Source organism: Hesperophylax consimilis, chromosome 19 (genome assembly GCF_061612785.1).
Source record: "Hesperophylax consimilis isolate HC1 chromosome 19, BYU_Hcon_1.0, whole genome shotgun sequence".
Lineage (NCBI taxonomy): Eukaryota > Metazoa > Arthropoda > Insecta > Trichoptera > Limnephilidae > Hesperophylax > Hesperophylax consimilis.
Window position 1 is genome coordinate 30,973,097 of NC_142854.1, and position 25,533 is coordinate 30,998,629.

The 25,533-nt window shown below is 32.9% G+C and overlaps 1 protein-coding gene across 1 annotated transcript in view; it reads right to left on the reverse strand.

The window, feature by feature from the left end:
• The window catches only part of LOC149415134 (uncharacterized), a 44,265-nt gene extending 28,296 nt beyond the window's left edge, over positions 1-15,969 (reverse strand). Inside the window, exons 1-2 of the mRNA XM_089643281.1 lie at positions 15,917-15,969; positions 15,610-15,752 (exon numbers count right to left, since the gene is read on the reverse strand). Coding sequence (XP_089499407.1) covers positions 15,610-15,635 — 26 coding nt within the window. The 5' untranslated portion in view covers positions 15,636-15,752; positions 15,917-15,969. The remainder of the gene's footprint in view (positions 1-15,609; positions 15,753-15,916) is intronic.
• Between the last annotated feature and the right edge of the window lie 9,564 nt (positions 15,970-25,533).

The window sequence follows — 25,533 nt, forward strand, 5'->3', positions numbered from 1 at the left end:
TGCTTAATAATTCATTATAATTTTTCAATATTTCTACTGTGACTCCATCAAACCCTGGTGCAGATGCACCTTTTAAATCACTAATAATATTTTTTATGTCATCTGTTGTTACCGGTTTGAAAACTGACAGATTATTTTGTTTAAGACAGTCCTTTTCGAAATTATCTATTTTTTAATTTTCATCGATCCGTGTAGCTAAATTTTGACCGACGTTAGCGAAATATTCATTAAAGGCATTAGCACATTTTGTCGGTTCCATTAAGGCATTAATAGAATTTTTTCCGTAATTAATTTTTTTAATTTGAGTTTTTTTGTTTTTTCTACTATTTATTTCATTTATTGTTTTCCATATATGTTTTACATTTTGTTTAGCCACATCAATTTCATTTTTGTAAAAGTTTTCTTTTGTTGTTTTTAGTAAACAGGTTAATTTGTTCCTAAATTTTTTATAATATGTGTATATTTTTTTATCTAAGGGAAATTTCTTTGTCAAGCGATATAGCTCTTCTTTTTTTCTAATAGACACGATTAAGCCATGTGAAATCCATGGTTTTATTTTTTTGAATTTTGATTTAATTTTTATAGTTTTAACATCTGTTGATGCTGTAATATAATTGCATAGAATATTATCAAAAATATTTGCGCATGTTTCAGCACAGGTTGATTCTAATACGGAATGCCATGTTTCTGTTTTTATTTTTAGGCTTAATTTATGATGGTTTAGTGATTTTTTTGTAAAAGTATTGCATTTTGAATCAATATGATTAAATATTAAGTTTTGTATATATATGCAAGTGTGATGATCAGTAATATTATTTTTTTAATATTATCGTGTGTAATTTGTCGGTATCTTTAGTGTTACTCCATATGTGATCGATACAAGATGGACGTTGACCCGTAATTTCTCTAGTATATTTTTTTATACACAATATAAAATTCATTTCCGACATAAAATTGATAAATTCAGTTTTTATTTTGTTACTATTTTCGTTTGAAACATCTATGTTGAAATCGCCGATAATTGTTATGTTCTGTTTATTTTTTTTTGATAATATAATGCTTCTTAATTCATCCATAAATGTATACTCGTTTGATCCGTGTGTTCGGTAAATTGCAATAATATTAAAACATATTTTATTTACATATAGATTAATATCTAAGCAATTAACTCGCTGCATAGGTACTTCTTCCACTGCGATGTTTGAATAGCAAGATTTAACAAATACAACAATACCACTATTTCTATTGATAGCACAAGATGTTACGAAGTAGCTATATTCTGGTATGCAAAATTTATTGTATACGTTGGTGAATGCTTCAGTCAACACTATGACGTCCGGTTTATGATTTAGTAAATTAATTGAGAGTAAAAATTCATTAAAATTTTGTTTCATCGATCTGATATTTAAATGGAGTACTGAGAATGAATTTGATATTTTATCCACGATTTTATTACAATCATTTAAAGTGTGACAAATATATTCCGAAATATTAAGGGTTTTATCTAATTCCTCAGTGAAGAAATTATTCATTTTTAAAGAATAAGTATATGAAATACAACTCACTCATATTCAATCCGCATTTGGGCATTTTGTATCATTTTTTTGCGGAATTCACATAAGTGACTGTTGGCTGCGTGATCATTTTGATAGCCCTTTCTGTTAGTGCAGTTGTGGCATTTGGCAGGTTCTTGTTTTTTGGTGCAGTTTTGTATTTTGTGCTCTTCTGCACAGTGGAGGCATCTGGGATTCTTCATGATTTCGAGGCATCTCAGTGAGGTGTGTCCGTATCCAAGGCAATGATAGCATTGCATCAGTGGATCACAGTCTTCTACGTGTGCTCTTGTATATCCAATATTAATTCTTTCTTTAGATATTATTATTTTTCTCAGTTTTGCAGTTGTTTGAATGATGAAATTAGCTAATTTTTCCGATTTTTTATTCTTCAGCTTTTTTTTAACAATGATTGGTTCATTGTCTGTTTCCGAGGTCATGGCATTTTTTAGGTCTTCATTTTGATTTATCAAATCTGTTAGGAGTTCTTCTTCCTTGTAGCCAGCATCAACACCCTTAATGATAATGCATGGTTTTTTCTTCTTTATTTCATTAGCGTGTATTCCAATATCCGGGTTTTTGTTGATTTCGTTTATTAATTTTTCGGTGTCATTTTGTTTCTCACATGTTAGTATTATTTTGTTTTGATATGTTTTTTTAGTCCAGAAATTCCTATTCCTAGTTTGGATACTTTTATTTTGTCTTTTAATATTTTTTCGATTTCATCTGCAGGTTTGTCTTCTTTTGAAGTAATTAGTAAAGCAAAATTTGCTTTCGGTATTGGGTGAAATTTTTCCCGTACCACCATTGCATAGCTTTTAACTTCATTTTTATTTTCTTCATTTGTTCCTTTTTTTATTAATATTTCTAATTTTCTGATGTAATCATCTTGATCTTGAATCACTTTATTTTGTAGACAAATTATTGTATTTTGTAGTGACTTTATCTCAAGCTTCCATGAATCTTCTATGTTGATTAATATTGCTTCAATTTCAGTTTTAGCTTCTTTGGCAGCTTTTGTACTGCCAATTTTGTTGAGTTCTGAAAGTATTTTTTCAATATGTATTTTGAGTTCCATGTTGGAACATTGTCCCGAAGGTGTTAATGTTATATTTGTAGACAGTTTTACAGAGTCCGTCTCGTTAGGCGACCGCTCGCCGCAAGACATGCGACAATACTGATTTTATATAACGTTCAAATAAAAATAAAGTGTAAGTCGACCCAAAATTTTTAACGGTAAATTTATTTAACTGTTTATCACTTAACTAATGTTATAGCTTTTGTCTATTTTAACATTTTTTTATAAGTGTCCACTTTCGATGTGTATTTACATAATGTAGCCCGTAAACCTAAAGAACGTCTGCCCGTTATTTGTGGGTAAAGCCAGGTTTTTTCACACTAATTAAAATTATGAAAAAATTAACACAATGTTAAAAGTAAGTCTTGGGAAAAACACGCACTGAATAAAGATGTTCTTTCTAAGTAAGTTTTATTAAATGAAAACTAGATAAAGACACACTAGGTTAACAAGTTTTGATTAAAACAATCAAGTTTTTAATGTTAAACACTGCCCGATTTAATAAATTGTCAGATCATTTGCGATTAAAATAAAAGTAATTGACACGAAGCGCGGCAATAAATAGACTGACAGAACGGCAGCCTTTGGGACCAAGACGGTAGATTTAGCAAGAGAGCAAAATAATAATGCCAGTCCCACAAGACGCACCAATTTTACGTTTTTGCCTGAAAAGAACAATTAAAAGGGTGAATTTCGAAAAAAGTCTTGCATCTCTTTTGCTAGTACCATCTCGTAAAATCATCCCGCGAAGTTATTGAACTTTACCCCCAGACAACCTGTATATTAACCACAAACCTTTATCTAGTTCTATTGGAACCTTAAATTAAGAGATGAAAGAATTAATTAATCAAGATCGTTTCCGACTTGACTGTAAAGATGGTTTACAAAGCAAATAAAAATTAAATATCACTAAGTGCGGCGGTCACCTCCAAAGCGTTGAAGAAACGTCAATAGAAAATTATAAACTCGCCAATAATAACAAATTTGCTTAAAATGTGTTGGTTATTGAAATAATCTCAAGTGCTATAAATTTGACACCGTTATTGTCTTGTTCACACGAAACACGTTTAAACGAGTAAGAAGGGGTAATAATTACCGGCGACAATCAACTACAGGAGACGGAGACGCCAAATCGCGCCAAATATTGACTGACAATATATTTGACATACGCACAAGAGATGATCGATATTCCTGACGAAGTTACAAGAATCCGGTTCCTTTGCGTGTTCACATAAATCAACTATCTACAGATTGATAACTCTACCCTCTTTCCATACATTGGTTTGGTCAACTTTTAATCTTAGATCTGGCCAATTTTAAGACACCACGCATCGATGACGTCACAACACACCATCGACAAAGGATAAACGAAATTAAAAAAAAGGCGCAACCATAGACAATATAATTTTGCTTCGGAACCTACTGAAAACCCGATTCATTAGCCTAAATCATAAGTAAAATGTCACCCAAGACCACAAGGTCCCATCAGACATAGCGTTGTCCTAAGGAAGAAAATGATCTTTAAAGTGTCTTTCTTTACAGCTTTTTTTTTCAGGACAGCGTTTTGTCAGAAGCTGAAAAACAAACTCGTAATTACATGCATACAAAAAAATTATTTTTAAAATATAAACACGAAATACAATAACATAAGCACAAAACACATTTAGAAGGTGAATCAAGAACAGTGGCGGTTTTCTCTAAAGTGCGTTTGTGCGGCGAACCCCCATTAAAAAGGTGAGAAAATAAAACAAACTTGTTTTATAATAATATAAGCACATTATAGATAGCACGCTATTAAAATTTCGCCTTCAAAACCCGCGCCACCGAAAAATACGATACCTATTCCAAGTTTGTGCGAGTTGAAATCCGCGCCAAACTCTTCATACAAAAGAATCTTAGCCGGTACTGACCCTATGACTGTGACATATACAAAATTTGCTCTTTCTTTGCAAAATTAAGACAAAGTGTGTGCGTTGAACACGCGTTATGATATCACGTGACCTCCGAACATTGACGAATGTAACCGAAGAAACCTGAGAACTTCGCGGACTGACCGGCCGACGTTTGACCTTTGAACCATAGGGATGCATGTTAAGTGTTATTTTTTATGTTAAATTATGGAATTTAACTTTGTAGTCATTTTTGTACATATTTTTGTTTTATTGTTGCTGCATTTCTCCAACCGTTTGCTTATGTCATTTGTAAATCTACTACCTATTGAAGTAGACCGATTTTGATTTCTGTTTTCGTATTTTTTTTTTTTTAGATAAGTCGTTATATTCCTTAATTATATTTGCGAAAGTTTCGGCAAACGCCCCATTGTCGTCGCTAGTTATGCAATTTTGTGTTTTGTCTTCTCCAGTTCTCCAGTATTCTTTCGGATTTCAAATTGAAAGCGTTTGCGTATATGTTTATTTATGCGTTTGCGTTTATTGATTGTCGCGAAAATTTTGTCATAATTTTTTTATACAATGGCGGAATACAGTGTTGTCTATATAAAAAAATAATGCCAATACTTATGAAAAAAGGTTGGAAATTAAAAATAAAGGGCCTCTGCGTCCTGACCTCTCATTAAACCAGGTTTGTGCCGCGAAAACCGAGAAATTTACTCGAGTTTTTAAACGTGAGTGGTACGCGAGGTGTACTTGGTTATGTGGTTGCGAGGAAACCAATCGGTTATTTTGCTTCCCCTGTTTAGTTTTTGGAGGCGAACCATCGTGGTGTAAAATTGGAGTAAACGATCTTTCGCATTTAACATCAAAAATTCACTCAGCAAAGTAAAGACATTTTCTACAAATACAATGATTCAAGACCGTTTAAATGCCCTGTGTATGATTAGTATAGAGAAGGAACTGATAACCTCTATACCTGAGTTTAATACCCGCGTAATTGAAGTGTTTTCAAATGCAAAAAGTCGGCGCATGGATTTTTTGTATAAGTGAAAAAAAAACTAAATTTATTTCGTGCCACCTTTATTTGTTTTTTTTTTTTTATGTTTTAAAATATCTATTATATATTCTACGAAATTATTCTTCTCGAAAAAATAATAATAATTAGCAACATACATTGAGTGCTATAAAAAACATTAAACAATTTAATTCATATAAAACTTTTCTCATTATCTAATAATTGTGTCTAGTGTAAAGTGATTTAAAAACAATAATATGTAGGTACCCCTCCCACTAACTTTATTTAAGTTGTGTGACTGCTGCCGTATTCGACTATTTGACGAAGGAAAACAGTAAGTAAATTTTAATTAGATATGTTTATCTTCTCTTGAATTTCTGAACCCCCTGTTAAAAATACCACGAACCGCCACTGATCAAGAAGTAATGTTACAATATATAACTAGATGTTTTAAATAATAGTAATATTCTTTAAACATCCATCCTATTGTAAAATTAGTGTCCATAATGCAAACAACGATTCAACCTACTGTTTAGCTGTATTGGCGTCTAATTACTTTATTATTATACTGAAATGAGACCCACAAACTGATGCATAGTGAGCTAGGATTGGAAAATCAATGAATTCAAATTTTCCTAATATCTCCGACACCATTCCCGAAATCGATTCTCAGAGGTTGGAAACTCGTATCGAATATACTCTCTGTCAGTACATACTTTTAAACGACACGTGACAAGAAGTTTATCAGTAGGCATTTTTAGTTTCATACAACCAGATATTTGAAAATATTAAATGTTTGCACAATGTTATAACAGAAACTGATAATGGCGTCCGTCAGACCAGAATTTGCTTACATTTTTTTTCAGGAAGCGGAAATATCAGAGAGTACGCGTCGGCCACCTAACGGCAAGAACACGCATTACAAGGTTTGCGAAGTCTCTCTTTCTGGGACTTATGATAGTGAGCGAGAAACAAAATAAATTTGCATCGGTGACGTCACAAACATAGATTTTTACCATGTCTACGGTTTGTGTTGACGTTTTGAAGCGGAGTTATACCCCCCTGACGTGTACTGTTAAGAAAATCACTCACTAGATTTATAACTCCGAGCTTTTTGTGAGAGAAAAGTTTGTCAACTATTTAACCATAGATCTGCAAATATTGAGACAGTTCTTAAGGGACTGGGACACGGTCAAGCGGCTTGATCGCAAGCACGTAGTTTTTTTGTCTATTGTTGTCTATTATTGTCTATGCTTAGCGGCTTGACAGCCCGCATCAAGCCTCTCCGTCAAGCATGGCCACGCCTTCCTGTGATTTCGTGGTGATCTATGTATATGTACTTCTATGCCTTCCTGTCATTTCGTGACTCGCGGCAAAACGGAATCTGTCAAAGACAAAGAGTTCTTGGCTCTTACGTTAGCTTTATGTTTGAATAAAATAATAAAAAGAAACGAATTTGGTGTCAAGAATGGTACAAGTTAAGGTACCGCTTTACCCATGAGCATTTGCAAAGTGTATTACAGGCTACAGCTATTTTTTGTATGAATATCTTGTGCGGTATTCATACAAAAAATATGTTTTCTCCATTGAAAATTCAGAAAATTATTTATTCTACAGTTTGATTATTGACGACATTGAAAACCGCTGTCATAATTATTAAAAAATACTAAAATACTTCCAGAATTTTTAAATTAGATGGATTTCTACAAATTGAACACAAAAACAATAACTAAGTACCTATTTTATAACAATTTTATTCAATTTATATCATTGTTTATGATACTTGATATTTATTTGTCTATTGTCGTTTGTCTATTCCCACAAAAATATAATGGGACGTGGACACGGTCAAGCGGCTTGATCGCAAGCACGTAGTTTATTGTCTATGGCACTTTGTGTCAAGCATTTTGACCGTGTACCGAAGCTGGCTTGCAAGCATTGCGCAATTCTACGTGCTTGCGGCGAGGCTTGATGCGAATTTATATTTTTGTGGGAATAGACAAACGACAATAGACAAATAAATATCACGTATCATAAACCATGATATAAATTGAATAAAATTGTTATAAAATAGGTACTTAGTTATTGTTTTTGTGTTCAATTTGTAGAAATCCATCTAATTTAAAAATTCTGGAAGTATTTTAGTATTTTTTAATAATTATGACAGCGGTTTTCAAGGTCATTAATAATCAAACTGTAGAATAAATAATTTTCTGAATTTTCAATGGAGAAAACATATTTTTTGTATGAATACCGCACAAGATATTCATACAAAAAATAGCTGTAGCCTGTAATACACTTTGCAAATGCTCATGGGTAAAGCGGTACCTTAACTTGTACCATTCTTGACACCAAATTCGTTTCTTTTTATTATTTTATTCAAACATAAAGCTAACGTAAGAGCCAAGAACGCTTTGTCTTTGACAGATTCCATTTTGCCGCGAGTCACGAAATGACAGGAAGGCATAGAAGTACATATACATAGACCACCACGAAATCACAGGAAGGCGTGGCCATGCTTGACGGAGAGGCTTGATGCGGGCTGTCAAGCCGCTAAGCATAGACAATAATAGACAACAATAGACAAAAAAAACTACGTGCTTGCGATCAAGCCGCTTGACCGTGTCCCAGTCTCTTAAATTCGCATCAAGCCCCGCCGCAAGCACGTAGAATTGAGCAATGCTTGCAAGCCAGCTTCGGTACACGGTCAAAATGCTTGTCACAAAGTGCCATAGACAATAAACTACGTGCTTGCGATCAAGCCGCTTGACCGTGTCCCAGTCCCATTAGATATAACATTGACAACGTAATTTCTACAAGTACAGAGGAAAGAATTGAGACGATATGGCGCGAACATAGACAATTATTATTATTTCACCAAGATAACAGAAACAAGAAACCCAAATAAATTTATTAGCACAAGACATATTTTAAATGTGCAACAAGACGGCCAGCCGAATATTGAAGACAAACCAAAGAAGATTTGCAACTATATTTTCGTTACAATTACGGTTTCAATGTTGGATTGACTTGCACGATGCAAATTGTATCAAAATAAAATTACATTATCATTCTTGCATTTTTGCAATCTACAGATCTCCTGCGACCTCCAACATATCACCTTTTCCGGAATCACTAGACTCCTACTTAGCCAAGTACGAGATATCAGTAACCTGTATATAATTGGAAACATAAGCATCCTTGACATTGGGAAGCAGCACCCGCAGTCACATGATTATTTGCTTCTTCTACTAGAAGAGAATGCAATACTAAAAAATTAACACCCACTTAGACTTGCATAGACCACATCATGATTGAAACTAACAAAAACTACCCACCGATCGTACACCAACCAAATATCAATGACCACTACACCCTGATTCAAAATGTACAATCACAAATGCAGAAAATACATTTCAAACTTAAACAAACATTGAGTATGACCGAGTTGTTTAGCGATCCGTCTTCTCTGCCTACCCCTGCAGAGAAAAAGGGCGTGATGGTCAGTTACTTATTTAGAAAATGATATCATGTCTCTATACACAGATGCGAACCTATTATTAAATTTTACTAAATGAGATCTGAGCGTTCAACCACAACATTTTTTTCTATGAGAAAACGAAGTTGGACGTGACGGTTTCAAATGGGTTTCAAGGCTATTCGAAGTGTAACAAACAGTCGTAGAATATAAGATCACTCGTAACCAAAAACCATTAGACAATATTACATCGTAAAAATAACATGTCAATCTGTCTGGTGATGTTTCTATGCCAGGAGAAGGAGTCACATGTAATGGTCGTAATCGAGGTATATTTATAAGTACCAAATTTTCAGGCTTATCAACAACTCAAGACAGATGTCAAGAGCTGAAAAACCGTCTTATGAAATTCATGTGTCCTTAATGTGAGAGTGACCTACAAAAAATCTCTGTCTTACATAAGTCCCGTAGCCCGGAGGACATTTCTAATAATAGACCCATTTTACTCTTATCTAATATATCGAAAATTTTTGAAAAAATTGTTAAAAAAAGACTAACTGCATTCTTAAAAAAAACTCGATTATAAATGAAAATCAATTCGGTTTCACAGAGGGAATAAGTACCCAAGATGCCATTGCAAAAATTTCATCTAGTATTCAGAGTGTCCTGGACAAATCAAATAAATGTATAGGAATTTTTATTGACTTAAAGAAAGCATTTGACAGCATTTCCCATGAAAGACTTATATTAAAATTAAAAGAAAATGGCATTGACCACTTAGCTCTTAAATGGATAGAAAGCTACTTAACAGAGAGACCTCAAATTGTAAAATTAAACCAAACCTTTAGTACACCACTAACAAGTACATTTGGCATTCCTCAAGGCACGGTCCTCGGACCATTACTATTTCTAATGTATGTAAATGACATTTTCCAACAGAAAATCAAAGGTGAATTAATCTCTTATGCTGATGATACTGTTTTATTAATAAAAGGTCAAACATGGGAACTAGTTAACAAACTTGCAAATGAATGTATTAATATCTTAAAATCATGGTTTGATAATAACCTACTCACACTTAATGCCAAAAAACAACATATGTATTATTTTCACTACAAAAAATACCTAAACACAAAGTAAATATCATAATCCATAATGAAAATTGTGACAATGTCAACTGTAAACTACTTAATCCTGTTTGTACTGTAATCAACTCTTCTTCTGAAATTAAATATCTTGGTGTGATCATCGGTGAAAATTTGAAATGGAAAAGCCGTATTACGGAGTTAGTAAAGAGAATAAGGAAATGTATATATATGTTAGGTTAAGAAATATTTTAAATGTGAAAATACTAAAAAATGTATATTATGCTCTTGTCCACTCCCTGCTTATTTACAGAATCATAGGTTGGGGAGGATCTTATAAAAACAACCTAAACTCAGTAAAAGTCTCGCAAAAAATTATTATAAAGGTAATACTTAAAAAAACTCTACTTTCCCAACAAAATTGCTTTTTAAATTATTTCCAGTACTAAATATTGATGATATATTTAAGCAAACTTCAATTATAATAATGTGTAAAGAAAAAAATAACACAGAATATCAAGAATTTTACAAACTGATGAGAAATGGAAATCAATTTATTACGCCAATCTTTAAAACAACTCAAATGCAAAACCATTATATTTACCAAGCCATAAAAAACTACAATAATCTCCCTTCCGAATTGCGCTGTATTACGAACCAACAAGAACAAATAAATAAAATCAAACTTTTTTTCAAAAAAACTTATATTAAAAAAAAATATATATATATATATTTTATTTATATTTTACACATAACATTGAATCTAAGTAAGAATCGTGGCTCCCTTATCAGGCACAAGAGCTCCTCTTTTCTGATAAGGTATACATGACCAATTATGTACCTAAATATTATATTTTGCAAAATATGTATGTATTAATGTAACTATGATCTATATTAAAATAATAAAAAAAAATAAAAAAATTACTACGAAAACCCCAAAAATTAATATCTTAAAAAACAACACCAATTGCGATTTACTGAAGATATTTATTTTTCATGCCCTATTTGGATTTAAACACTTTATTACTCGAACAAAATAAATTCAGATTACAGAAAAAGATATTGCATGACTGTCAAAAATGGCGTACAATTTGAAAAGCATCATTTTCATAAATTGATGGGTTTTCAATATCCATGGTGTCTATAAAGTTCTTATTTCTCGAATAATGCAGTCAATTGAAAACCTTATATGTTCTCATCTCGCTAAAGAATTTCCGCGTCGAGATATGCATCTTTACAATTAAGTCTAGTAAATTATAATTTGAAAAAATGCACGTGAACGTAATATAATATATATGTTTAAGAATATTCTATTTAGTTACAAAACTTGATATTGGATATCTAGTCTATATGTATTCTAAAACTACTTTAGTATCTAATATTATATTCTTTACGTACTTATATTTGGACTTCAGAATATTAAGACACAGAACACAAAAAAACTGCATGACTTTAAACTTTTGTAACATTTAAAGGGAGCTTATTGAACATTTTGAAACTTTCATAAAATGTTTTGTTTTGTGTTGGCGAAAAATTTCTCTAAAGAAGCCTAAAATCATTGCAGCTTCTCGAGGGATAGCTATGGACTGCACAGAAAAATCTAACATATTTTAACATGTAATCTTTAAGTCAGCATCTGAAATTTTTAAACAACCATTGAAAATGTGAACTGTTGCAGTCGAAACATGAAAGGGATATCAGTAAACTGTGAATCCTTGTGTTGTTTACAATATTTACAGCACAAAAATACAATAGTTTTTCTCTACGATTATAAAGTGCGTGACGTTTTAAATATCCATTTCGTTAATGAGAATAACTGCATTAGGTACAGGAATAAAATTTTCCTCCTGTTCGGGTGCGTAAGTGCTATGTTAAGTGTGATTTGTGTGAGCTGAAATATTTACAATGAGAGAATAAATAGTTAAGGTTTTTCTTCAGTATGGGTGTGAAAGTGCCTTGTTAAATCTGGTATTTTTGTGTTTTAGTTTTTTTTTCTCCAGTATGGGTAAGAATGTGCTTACAGAGGTGCTTAATTATAAAACATACATTATTTATTATGAAATTAAAAAATAAATAAAAAATTTAAATTAGTCTAGTATGTGTGCGTAAATGTACCGCTAAATTTGACTTCCATGAACAGGAGTAGTTACAATGGTGACATGAATAAGCTTTTTCTCCAGTGTGGGTAAGAATATGACGTTTTAAATGTCCCCTTCGAGAACATGAATAGCTGCAGTAGGAACATAAATAAGGTTTAGGACCAGTATGGGTGCGTAAGTGATCTGTTAAGTTTGACTTGCTTGAGCAAGAGTAGCTACAGTAGGCACATGAATTAGGTTTTAGTCCAGAATGGGTGCGTAAGTGCCTTGTTAAATTTGTTTTGCGTGAAGATGAGAAGTTACAATGGGAACATGAATAAGGTTTTTCTTTAGTGTGGCTGCGTAAGTGCCTTGTTAAACATGATTTGCCTGAACATGAGTAGTTACAATGAGAACATGAATAAGGTTTTTCACCAGTATGGGTAAGAATGTGAATTTTTAAATGTCCCCTTTGAGAGCATGAATAGCTGCAGTAGGAACATAAATAAGGTTTTAGACCAGTATGGGTGCGTAAGTGCACAGTTAAGTTAGGCCTGCTTGAGCAAGATTGGCTACAGTAGGAACATGAATAAGGTTTTAGTCCAGTATGAGTGCGTAAGTGAATTGCTAAACTTGATTTATATGAACAGGAGAAGTTACAATGGGAACATCGATAAGGTTTTAGACCAGTATGGGTGCGTAAGTGCACTGTTAAGTATGACTTGGTTGTGCAAGAATAGCTACAGTAGGAACATAAATAAGGTTTTTCTCCAGTATGGGTGCGTAAGTGCAATGTTAAGTTTGACTTGCGTGAGCAAGAGTAGTTACAATATGAACACGAATGCGGTTTTCCTTCAGGTTGCATCTTTAGATCCCTTATCATCTCTGAAAAAATGTCAAATGAAGCTTAATACTTAGACATCTATTCTATTAAACCAGAAAATTATTCAAACATATTCGGACAAACAAAAATCGATTGTACCTGATGCTCTTTCAGAGCGTTCCAAGGATTCCTTTTTAACGTCCAACAGATCTATGTCTATCACCGTATAAAGAATTCCCTCTCCGTCTTCTTCTCGGGGTCCTGGCTCTGCCTTGATGGGTACAGTCTCCACATTAATGCTTCCTCGAATAACGAAACGACAATACATTGATAATACGTGGGTCGGTATTATTAAATGATTATTATTTCGATTAGTGTTGAATTAAATTACATTATTTAAAAAAGTTTCTGCTGATAAGCTATTGCGATTGGTTAGCGGATACAAATTTCCATAAAAATCAAAATAACTAGTTTAGAAAAGGTACATAATACGATGGGCGACTGCAAAGATAATAATCAAGATAAAAAAGCACCATTTATAAATCATAGAAAACTCATAAATATGACTAGATGGTACATATGAAGTTATTACTATATTTTCTGTAAAATTATGTACTCGTAACATATTTAGAAACTTTAAACTTTTTGAGGGCATAACAAGTATACAAATTTGTGAGTTCGTCAGAATCATGTAAAGCGAAATTTCAAAGGTCAAATAAAAAGTACCTTTCTACTTCCCTTCTTGGCGACAAGAGGGGAAGTAGAAAACAAGCAGCTGTTCTGACTGCGTCCATCTGAAACACCTTTGTGATATACGCAACGCAACTTACTAGTTGGCTGAACACTCTCGGCAAACTGCAAACATTCCTTCTTCACATCTTGGAGGTCGTTTTGTATATCTGTATACGCCATTTCACATTCACCTTCTTCCTGCGACCATGGTTCAGTCTTGATGGAAACACTCTCTGTGTTGGGAAGATCCATGGCACTGCTGTGAGAGCGTCCTGTTTTGTGATTTTTATCAGCTGAAAATAAACAGGAAATGTAAAAAAATCTTTCTACACAAAAATTTGTTCATATGAAAATAGATATAAGTCGACCCAAACTATAGTACTAATATTGTAAAAGCATTTTTTGGAAAAAAATTAAGTGCACTAACTTCGGTAATTTGCGAAGTTTTTCAGAATTTCCAACTTTTTTTCCTATACAAAAAGACCTGCTAAAAATCCTTAGTGAAGGTACAAACTTACCCGATAAATTCGCTTTGAGCTTCGATATGAGTTTGACGTTAACGATTACACTACAATATCTGATGTTTTAAACCAAATTCAAAAAGAGAACTGTACTAAAATTATCAAAATGTAGTTGCACTTTGAACGATAACATTATTTAACTATTAATCACTTAACTAATGCCATTGCTTTTGACTATTATCACAAATTTTCAAAATGTCCACTATCGATGTGTATTTACATCATGTAGCTCGTAAACCTATGAATTTCTGCTGGTTATTTGTGGGTAAAGCCAGGTTTTTTCACACTAATTAAAATTATGAAAAAATTAACACAATGTTAAAAGTAAGTCTTGGGAAAAACACGCACTGAATAAAAATGTTCTTTCTAATTAAGTCTTATTAAATGAAAACTAGATAAAGACACACTAGGTTAATAAGTTTTGATTAAAACAATCAAGTTTTTAAAGTTAAACACTGCCCGATTAAATAAATTATCAGATCATTTGCGATTAAAATAAAAGTAATTGACCCAAAGCACGGCAATAAATAGACTGACAGAACGACAGCTTTTGGGACCAAGACGGTAGATTTAGGAAGAGCGCAAAATAATAATGCCAGTCCTACAAGACGGACCAATTTTCCTTTTTTGCTTGAAAAAACAATTAAAAGTGGGAATTTCGAAAAAAGTCTCACATCTCTTTTGCTAGTACCATCTCGTAACTACGTCACACTAATTAAGATTATGCAAAAAATAACACAATGTTAAAATTAAGTCATTGGAAAAACACGCACTGAATAAAAATGTGGTTTCAAGTTACACTTCAATAACAAGTTTTGATTAAAACAATCAAGTTTTTAAAGTTAAACACTGCTAGATTTATTAAATTATCAGATCCTTTGAAAATAAAATAAAAGTAATTGACAAGAAGTGCGGCAGTAAATAGACTGTCGGTACGGCAGTCTTCGATTAGATTTAGCAAGAGCGCAAAATAGTAATGCCAGTCCCACACGGAAGACAAATTTTACGTTTTTACCGGAAAAAACCATTAAACGTTGGAATTTCTAAAGAAGTCTTACATCTTTTTTACTTGTACCATCACGTAGAATTACCTCGCGAAGTAATTCCAATTTACCCACGGAAACCCTGTATATCAACTATTGGAACCATAAATTAAGAGATGAAAGAATTATTTAACAGATAGAAGACTCATTTCCGACTTGACCTTCAACATACATTTATTTGTTAATGATTTTATTGAAAGCTCCGGTTTACATGGACTAGTTGCATTGCATGTCCTAATATTGCAAATGTATCCCTAAAGTTAAAGAAAACAATATTGGTTTTTGAATTAAGGGTTAAAAATAAAACATACTTGTTGACGCCAATAATAATTGACATTGAGTGTAAATGAAGACAAAGACAAACGATGTTGTAATGATGATTTTCACTAAATGGAATCCGTAAACTCTTCCACACAGGTTCAAGATTAGATAAACTGCATTCCTATTCTGCTTTCTGTTTGAGTAGGAAAAAATATGATTAAATAATAGCAGAATAACAGCACAGTGGAATAACAGCAACTTGAATTAATTAACATCACTTTCTCACATTGTTATTTTTGATATCCACTCCACTTTAAATGTTAACATAGAAAATTTAAAAAAACACACTTTTTGTACCTTTAAGTAGTAGTTTTATATCTTGAAAATTCACTTTCGTTGTATGGGATGACAGCTGGAGAGAATTCTGTTGATAACATTTTATTTTGTTGGTATTCATGATACGAGTGGCTAGATTTTTTACCATATACTCTATGCAAATACTAGGTAGGTACTATTTTGGCCAAACTCGAAAAATGAAATAAAGATATTTAGTTATTTTTTATAAATAAGAAAAATTAAAAAGTTAAGGTTATTATAGGTTAGGTTGGGTAATTAAAGGTAAGGTTAGGATATAGTTTAGGTTTTATTATTGTAGGTTAGGTTAGTATAAAGGTTGGGTTATTATAGGTTAGATTAGGTTGGATTATTGCTGGTTAGGTTAGGTGAGTTTGGGTTGTTATATGTAAGGTTAAGTTAGGTTAGGATATAGTTTAGGTAAGGTTGGAATGCTGGTGCTTACTTAGTGTTGACTGATGTTTATTTTCTTTATATTTCCATTTTCTATGGATGTGTTCTGTTTATTATTTTCTTATATTGCATAATTAATAACGATTAATTATTGCTTCGACTTTCTAAAGGAGTATCGTGTGGTTTACACACTAATAATAATAACAGTTCGCTGTCTTAGTTCTTGTATGTTCAATAGACCTTTTTTTGCAAAACTGAGTTATGAATGCGAATATGTTCATTATCCTATTGCGCATTAATGAAGCTCAAAAAAAACATATTTTTTGGTTTTTAAGTGACATTTTAAGCATTTTTCGAGTGCCAGTATCCAGTCACGGAATAATGTTTCAGTTCTTATTTGTTCAATCTCCTGGATATTGAACATTCAAACACTCAAAGTTATGAATATAATACACAGACATAGGAATTAATAGACGAGAAGATAATGGCGAGGGGTAAAATCAACTGTTGAAGAACGAAGGGAGTAAGGCTGACTGTGATTCGTCAATAAATCAATCTGACAGTAAATAGGCATCTCGCATTATAATATCACCATTTACTTCTTAAAAGTAAAATCTGCTTTTGAATGAATAGACATTTCTACATGGGAGCGCAAATTACTCGCCACGTTATGAACTAATTTGCGAAGTCCAAATTCGGCAAAGTAAGGCAGCTTCTATTTTCAGAGTCGTAGTTAGTTTCAGAGTATTTAGTTAAGACACTTTTACAAATGTCTCATAATTTACTTACTCCAGTAAACAACGATGAGCACACTTGAGAATCGCTACATTGTGATGTGATAGTATATGTTTCTAAAACTGATCCATATAATACGGTGTGAATAAGCTTAAAATAAAGTAAAATAATGCTTACTTATGGAATGTAATACGACAATTGGGTTTATTCTCTTTTTCACATCTATTTTTACAAGTTTTCATAGTACAAGTCAACATTTTGCCGTGTTATTTCGTAAAATGAACCGATGATGCCTCGACCATAGTTCGCACAAGAATGATGACGTCACGTTTTCAAATTTCACTTTAGGCCATATGCGAGCCCAGCCGGCTCAATGGAACCGGTATGGGGAGTGGGGATAATACGCTTTTAATCACTTAGGGCAGGTCTACTAATATTCATATGTCTATGATATAATATATTTTTTAAAGTTCATAGATATTTGTTCAACATCCCGCAGAAGGTTGAGGTCTTGAATGTTCAATCTCCACTGTCAACCAATCAGTATCCGGCTAGTTAAAATGTGCGGCCATGTTGATTTTTAGTTGTTTTCTAACAACAAAATTGTTCCACTAAAAATACGTTTAATTGCGAATATATACTGTTATTGAACTAAAAAATGACTTCTCCAACTCCAGAATCAATAAACCTTAGAACAGTAGCTCAAATAGAAAGGCAAGTCTTAAAATTATGTCATTTATAGGCTTTTTCACCATATTTTACATGTACTTCTTGAATTTGCTAGGCAAATATACAGGATGCTTCATTTATTATTTATTCAATTATTTATTTTCAAACTTAGGACTTTTACCTAAAATGAGTATTAGTAAATTATATTAGTGCATTAAAACTTATTTTTATTCAAGAAATACAACAAAAGAGCCAGAACATGGAAATGTGCAAAAAGTCGACTGTCCTCATAGACTGATTGAAAGACATCTACGACACATATTTAGTCCGTTATCACTGCTGAGATCGCTGATGAAAACGAAGTCCAAATATTTCAATTTTAAATTCATTCAATTAAAAGATTCTCATTTTTGTTTTTTTTAGTCACATAAAAAACAATAAACATATTCTTATGTAGGAACTACAATAAAACCAACTAGGCAAACGACTAGCAACAATAAATGTTATGTTAAATAGCGCACACCCATAACCCAAATCGCGGGATATTATAATTTTAGGATTTTAAGAGCTGAAAGTATTTAAAAAAATAATATTTTACTCACGATAATCAACATAAATAATAAGCTCACGGCAAATAAGACCTTCCGAAAGAAAAAAAAACCTTTCTAAAGTAAGTAAACTTAAAAAATTACATTTGTCAAATGTAGGTAACGAAACAATAAAAAAAAAACAAATTTTCAACTGAAAATTGAACTTCAATAGTAATTTTACGCATCACCCGGGATTTTTTTTTATGGAATACCGCACACAGTCTCAACTGCTCCCAACCATCTGGAGCCAGTGAGACTATGGAATCCCCAATTGGGGTATATTAGTATATTGTGAGGCTGAAGGTAGTGTGGAGGGGAAGGAGATGGAGAGAAGAAAGAGAGGAAGGAGGATGAAGGAGAAGAGAGATGGTATGTGAGTATCTATTCAGATCTGATCACCAAACACGGCTAAAGCCATTTCAATTCTTATGGTGGTCTTTACACCATATCTTCCTCTCTGGAACATGCCGCAAATAGACTATATGTTATTTTAAATTAATAATTTGTGAATCAAATAAAATTTACTTGCGCACGCCGGGATTTGAATCCGCGACCTCCGGATTTCTAGTCAAGAGTACCCCTACACCACGGAGGCCGTAATATGTACGATGTAAGAATATTTCACATCACGCATGCACCGACAACCGATAGTAGTATATTATCGGTAGGTACATTTGTACTTGTGAATTGTTTTCAAACTTCAAAAATATTGGATGATTTATATAGAACAGTTTTTGTGAAAAATCAACTCAAGGACTCTGTTTGTATATTTTAAAGTAATACTTTAAGTCAACTACTAACTAAGATAAAAGTGAAGTATTTGAAATCTCAATATCTCCCTGTATCTACAATTTACCACTAATTGGCTAATTGAACAAAAAATACCTCAAACTTATGGGAGCCGAATTGTTCAATCTCCAGACGATATGTTCATTATCCAAAATAATCATTAATTATTTTCAAGCCATGTTCAACGTCCACCTTTAAAGTCATAATATGGGCATATAATAGCTTCAATCTTCGAAAAATGATCTTTAATAATTTCCTGTTACACACATGTATTAAACGAAATGACCAAAATCGAGAATAGTTTAGAATTTGCCTGTAAAACCAAAAAAAACGTCTCCTGTAAAATTTGCTAAATGGTCTATTGAACATACAAGAACTAAGGCAGCGAGTTGTGTTAAATTAAACGAATACAGATTATTCCAAAAACAGTCACCTTTTAATAATATTTTTTTTAAATTCAAGCGCTTCTTCTTTTGAAGTGACGTTTCTTTAAAGCTTTTGAAGTTTCGCTACGCTTTACCTTCTTCGTGAGTTAGTACCTGTTAAATTGACTAAACAACACCTTAAACGAGACAATACCCTAAAATAAAGCCAGAACTTAACGAAGTAAGTAAAGCAGCCGTGCACAAAAATTCGCGACTCGCGGCCCTGGTGTATTGGATAGGCCTGCGGTTGAATTTGCCGTATTAAATCTTTTAAATGATGAGGGAATCTTAACGACATAAGTGATGAAATCGTGTAAAAACAATATTCGGCGCGCGGCCCAGCGTAAGGGATGGATTTACAGTCGACTTTGCCCTAGCAGGCTTAGAAAATCAACCTTTCCATTGGGTTTATTTTAATTATTTCTGATGAAGGTATTTCTAAAATCTAATGTAATTATTTACCTAAAACTACCGTTTTTATACGCATTTCAAAAAAAATAATCATTTGATCAACTTAATAAACAACAATAAACAACAACTTTTTGCATTTACGATGTTGAAAAATGTTGTTATTTAATATTATTTACGTAAATAAAAATTTACGAAAAAATTTGCCATACGACCATAGACATATGAATATTAGTAGACCTGCCCTAAGTGATTAAAAGCGTATTATCCCCACTCCCCATACCGGTTCCATTGGAGCCGGCTGGGCTCGCGTATGGCCTCTAGTGAAATTTGAAAACGTGACGTCATCATTCTTGTGCGAACTATGGTCGAGGCATCATCGGTTCATTTTACGAAATAACAAGGCAAAATGTTGACTTGTGATATGAAAACTTGTAAAAATAGATGTGAAAAAGAGAATAAACCCAATTGTCGTATTACATTCCATAAGTAAGCATTATTTTACTTTATTTTAAGCTTATTCACACCGTATTATATGGATCAGTTTTAGAAACATATATTATCACATCACAATGTAGCGATTCTCAAGTGTGCTCATCGTTGTTTACTGGGGTAAGTAAATTATGAAACATTTGTAAAAGTGTCTTAACTAAATACTCTGAAACTAACTACGACTCTGCAAACAGAAGAAATTTACTTTGCCGAATTTGGACTTCGCAAATTAGTTCATAACGTGGCGAGTAATTTGCGCTCCCATGTAAAAATGTATATTCATTTAAAAGCAGATTTTACTTTTAAGAACTAAATGGTGATATTATAATGCGAGATGCCTATTTACTGTCAGATTGATTTATTGACGAATCACAGTCAGCTTAACCCCCTTCGTTCTTCAACAGTTGATTTTACCCCTCGCCATTATCTTCTCGTCTATTAATTCCTATGTCTGTGCATACGACACACCATTTTGATAGAACACCGAAATGAACATCGCGCATAATTCGCGTTTGTTTGTAGATAGTGTAGAAAACATGAAAGACATAATCGGCACAGTAGTCAATTATTCGAGATCGCTGGCCACGCACCCCTTCATTATTATGCGACCAAATTTAGTCCCAAACATCATATGAATTTAGTTTCTTAGTATTTAAAGGTTTAGTACTATTTTTTTTAAATAAAAACAAAAATTGTTGTTTATTGTCATTAAGTTGAATCAAATTTTTGTTTTCTTTTTTTTTAAATGCGTATTAAAAACGGTAGTCGTAGCGAAAAATTTATCAAATCTCGAAAGTTTATATAAGGATCCGTCGGGAAGATTCGAATTCATCGTCTAGAAAAATGAAATCTTGAGCTCACCTCTAATTTTATAGTTAATAAACGTTTTATAAAATTTTCAAACCGTTTTACAAAACATATTTATTTGTAGGGTCCTGTTTTTATTAATCTCAAATATAAATAACTTGCATTCGTAAGGACCCCTCTAGAAAAATGTAAGATATTGGTAATAAGTTCATCAGAAATAATTGAAATGTGAGCGTCGAGTAAACTCCCGTGTTAGAATCTTATATCGCTACTTAATTTGTGCTTGTATAATGTTAGAAGATATCGCTTAGCACTCGATTGATCAGTTTTAACAGCATTCGTGATATAATATATTGAGCTAACTAATACCAACAATGACACGTGACATTGTTTTTAGTTGAGATAACCACCACAAACAGGACTATCACAGAAGGGCCATGGATCTTCCCATTCCAGAGAGTGTTTCCATCAAGAGTGAACCATGGTCACAGGAAGGGGGCTCGGGTGAAATGACGTATACGGATATAAAAATCAACCTTCAGGATGTGAAAAATGAATGTTTGCAGTACGCCGAGGGTGTTCAGCTAACTAGTAAGTTGCATTGCGTATATCACAAAGGTGTTTCAGATGGACGCAGTCAGAACAGCTGCGTGTTTTTTACTTCCCCTCTTGTAGTCTATCGGTGCTTTTGATTTTGCCTTTCTAATTTTGCTTTAATTACGAAAACGTTTAACTAATGATTCCCGCAAACAGTTTCTAATTCCTTAAGCTGTTGCCTCACCATACTTCATCACTAAAATAAATCATCTCACGTTCTCTCATTCAAAAATTCTTCTCGATTATAATGAGGTCTGCTACGGAATGCTGTAATATGTAATTACAAAACTATCGATTATTGGCAAATGCAATTAAAAGTTTTGCGTGTTTTAAAAAAGTGTAAAATCTCAGGAAAGAACTTTGTAAAAAGGTTTGTGAATCGTTTGGATTAAAGTTTTGAGGTTGTGAATTCTGGTGTACCTTAAAACTGGGTGGATATAATATTTATTTTTATTTTTGTTAGGTTTTTTTTCTAGGTTTTCTAGGTTAGGTTACTTTCTGTATAGAACAGGGATCGTCTTTTAGTGGCTTCACCACAGTTTGATAATACCTTCGGAAGATGAAACAGCTGTCACCTGTAATAATAATAGTTTGGGAGGTGGGCTTGGGTACCGCCGCCCGGGACCCATTTATTGTACAACCAACACCTCTGCCAAGTAGTCCGCTACGTTTGGTGATTTGGCAGTGTTGCTCGAGTTCATCGGGTGATGTGTGTTCAGGATGCGCCTGCCCACCAGCTGCTTGGCGTGCCACATCGGGAGGGGAGACCTTCTGACCTCTCCAACTGTCTCTCTTGACCCATCGCCTTGCACCGCAGCGCGATACACGAATCTTACGTCCGTCCCTTCTGGATCCACTGAAAGATTCCTACCCATCACTCATACCCCTTTCCTTCCCAAAACTTCTTCTCCAACCTTTTTTTTTAAAGACCACAGCATCCCCAGAGATGACATAGGATAATGTAAAAATATATATATATAAATAAATACTCAGCAGAATTTTTTTATTTTTATAATTGAATTAATATATTTTTTTAAATCTTGTACGTAATGTAGACGTATGACACGATGTATGAAATTGAATGAAGCAGGCAGTATTTACCTAGATAAAGTTGTGTGGCGGTCATAATGTTCATAAAAATAAAAAAAAACAAAATGAAAACAGCCGAACACAAACATCAAACCAGAAGTAAGGGAAGAAATGACATTTCCTTTCCAACAAGCAACAGAGCGGCTTATCAAAAAATATTCTCATATCTCGGTCCTATAATATATAACAAAATCCCCTCACAGCTGAAACTGTGTGAATTGTCTTCCTTCAGTCCAAAAATAACAAAATGGTTATTAGATCTAATCTTTCTGATTCCGAAATATTACTAAAAAATGTAATCTGATAATTATTTATCACGAACGACTACCTAGTTAGATCTTCGCTTTTACAAACTTATTTTCTCTATTCTTGAATCCTGTATTCCTCTAGGATTATTTTCAAACCTGTTAATTTGACTGTCCTTAAACGGGAAACCTTCCTAGTTGGACAGTCAAAAGCTTCCTTGCAGATAATGTAATGAGTATTATAAAAATAAATAAATGCTTGGTCAATCGTATGTGCCTACTTTTACGGGATAGCTAGTTAGTCCAAATTTTCCTTCTTGTTGATTTTTCAGTGAAATGTTTTTTTTACTTGCAAAAGAAATACTGAGAGTGCAGGTAAAGTCGGTTTTTTGTTACAGGAATTCGTTCTAATAATTTTCTGTTTTCATATGGTTACGTAATTATTGAGCTGATTCCGTCATCTTTTTCAGACGTGCTAACGGACCCGAAGACGAATCCTGGGAAAAAACCTTTTTCGTGTTCCCATTGTAACTACTCCAGCTCAAGAATTTAGACTTTAACAAGGCACTTACGCACCCATACTGGAGAAAAACCCTTTTCATGTTCATATTGCAGTAATTCATTTTCTCAAAGGGAGATTTTAAAAAACCACATTCTTACCCATACTGGAGAAAAACCTTTTTTATGTTCCGACTGTAACTTTTCATGTTCTCGTAATGGATTCTTGAAACTTCACATGCTTACCCATACTGGAGAAAAACCTTTTTCATGTTCGTATTGCAGTTACTCATGTTCTCAAAAGGGAAATTTAAATAATCACATGCGTACCCATACCAGAGAAAAACGTTTAGAAAAACCTTTTTCATGTTCGTATTGCAGTTACTCAAGTTCTCAAAAGGGAAATTTAAATAATCACATGCGTACCCATACCCGAGAAAAACGTTTTTCTTGTTCCGACTGCAACTATTCATGTTCTAAAAAAGATAGTTTAAAACTTCACAGATTTACTCATGCTGGAAAAATACCATTATTATGTTCATACTGCAGTTACTCATGTTCTTATAAAAGAAGTTTAAAACTTCACATGTTTACCCATACTGGAGAAAAACCTTTTTCATGTTCTTACTGCAGTTACTTGTGCTCTCAAAAGGGACATTTAAAAACTCACCTTTTTACTCATACTGGAATAAAACCATTTTCATGTTCCGACTGCAACTCTACATTTTATCGAAAGGGCTGTTTAAATCGTCACAAACTTATGCATAGTGAAGAGTAACCAATTCTGACTGCATCTATTCATGCTCCCAAAAGTGACGTATAATATATCGAGATGACAATGAATTATTTTACGTTAACATATTCCAGATCAATCAATTGCTTTCTATTTTTAAGTGTCTTTAAGTTGATTTTTTCAAATGAATTAGGTACTTCGTATGACCTTAAATGATCATGTAGACCATAGTTAAAAAATAACAGTATTAGCCTTTTTTGAATGTACGTTTTTCATATTTGCAGCAAAGTGGATTCTACATACTGCTTCTATTAAGGCATTTAACAAAGTTTATTAAAGTAACATCGTGCGTTCCCCGGTGTTCTCAATTCGATAATAAATGAAAATTTGTATAGTATGCTTATGATATCAAATTTAAAAAAATCTATATCTGACTGTGAAGGGCTACGTAGTGTCTTAGGTAGGCTCTGTTATGACTTCAACGTTTCTAATTTCCACACTGTGTCATTTATTATTAACAGCGTGTAAGTAATATCTAAATAAAATTAGCGTACAATCGTAATACATTATATTAATTATTTATTCTTGTTCTTCTTAAAATGTTCATGCACCAATTTATATTACGGAAAAGCGTTCAAATTGAAGTATAAAAGTAAGTTAGTATAAAAGATCATGGATGCAGTTTAACTATTTTTTGACATGATATTTATTTATTTTATTTTTATTTAATATAGGTATAGCTTTTAAATTAAAAAATAAATATCCTCAATTCTTTAAAGGAATCTTAGTTCCACGGCAAAAAAAAATCCAACAGTTTTATTTCCTGTATCCCGAGAGTGAAAATTGGTCACTTCTCTATTTTTATCATAATTTCGAAAGTTCATTCTGCCAGGGTGGTGTGGAGGGAGAGACTCTAGACCATGTCTTCTTCAATTGTAAAACCATTCTTTTTTCAAAGGCATGAAGGTATAGTTTGCTTATTAAAATCACCCACCAGTCTCCCCTTAGTATTCCATATTTGATGTTCCTTAAAAACTCTCGCGTATATTCAATTCTATATAAGTTCATAGACTGGAGTGACTTCAGTGTATGATTTTTTCTCTCCCCTTAAAAATAATCCACAAAAGTTATATAAACCTTATATCTTAAC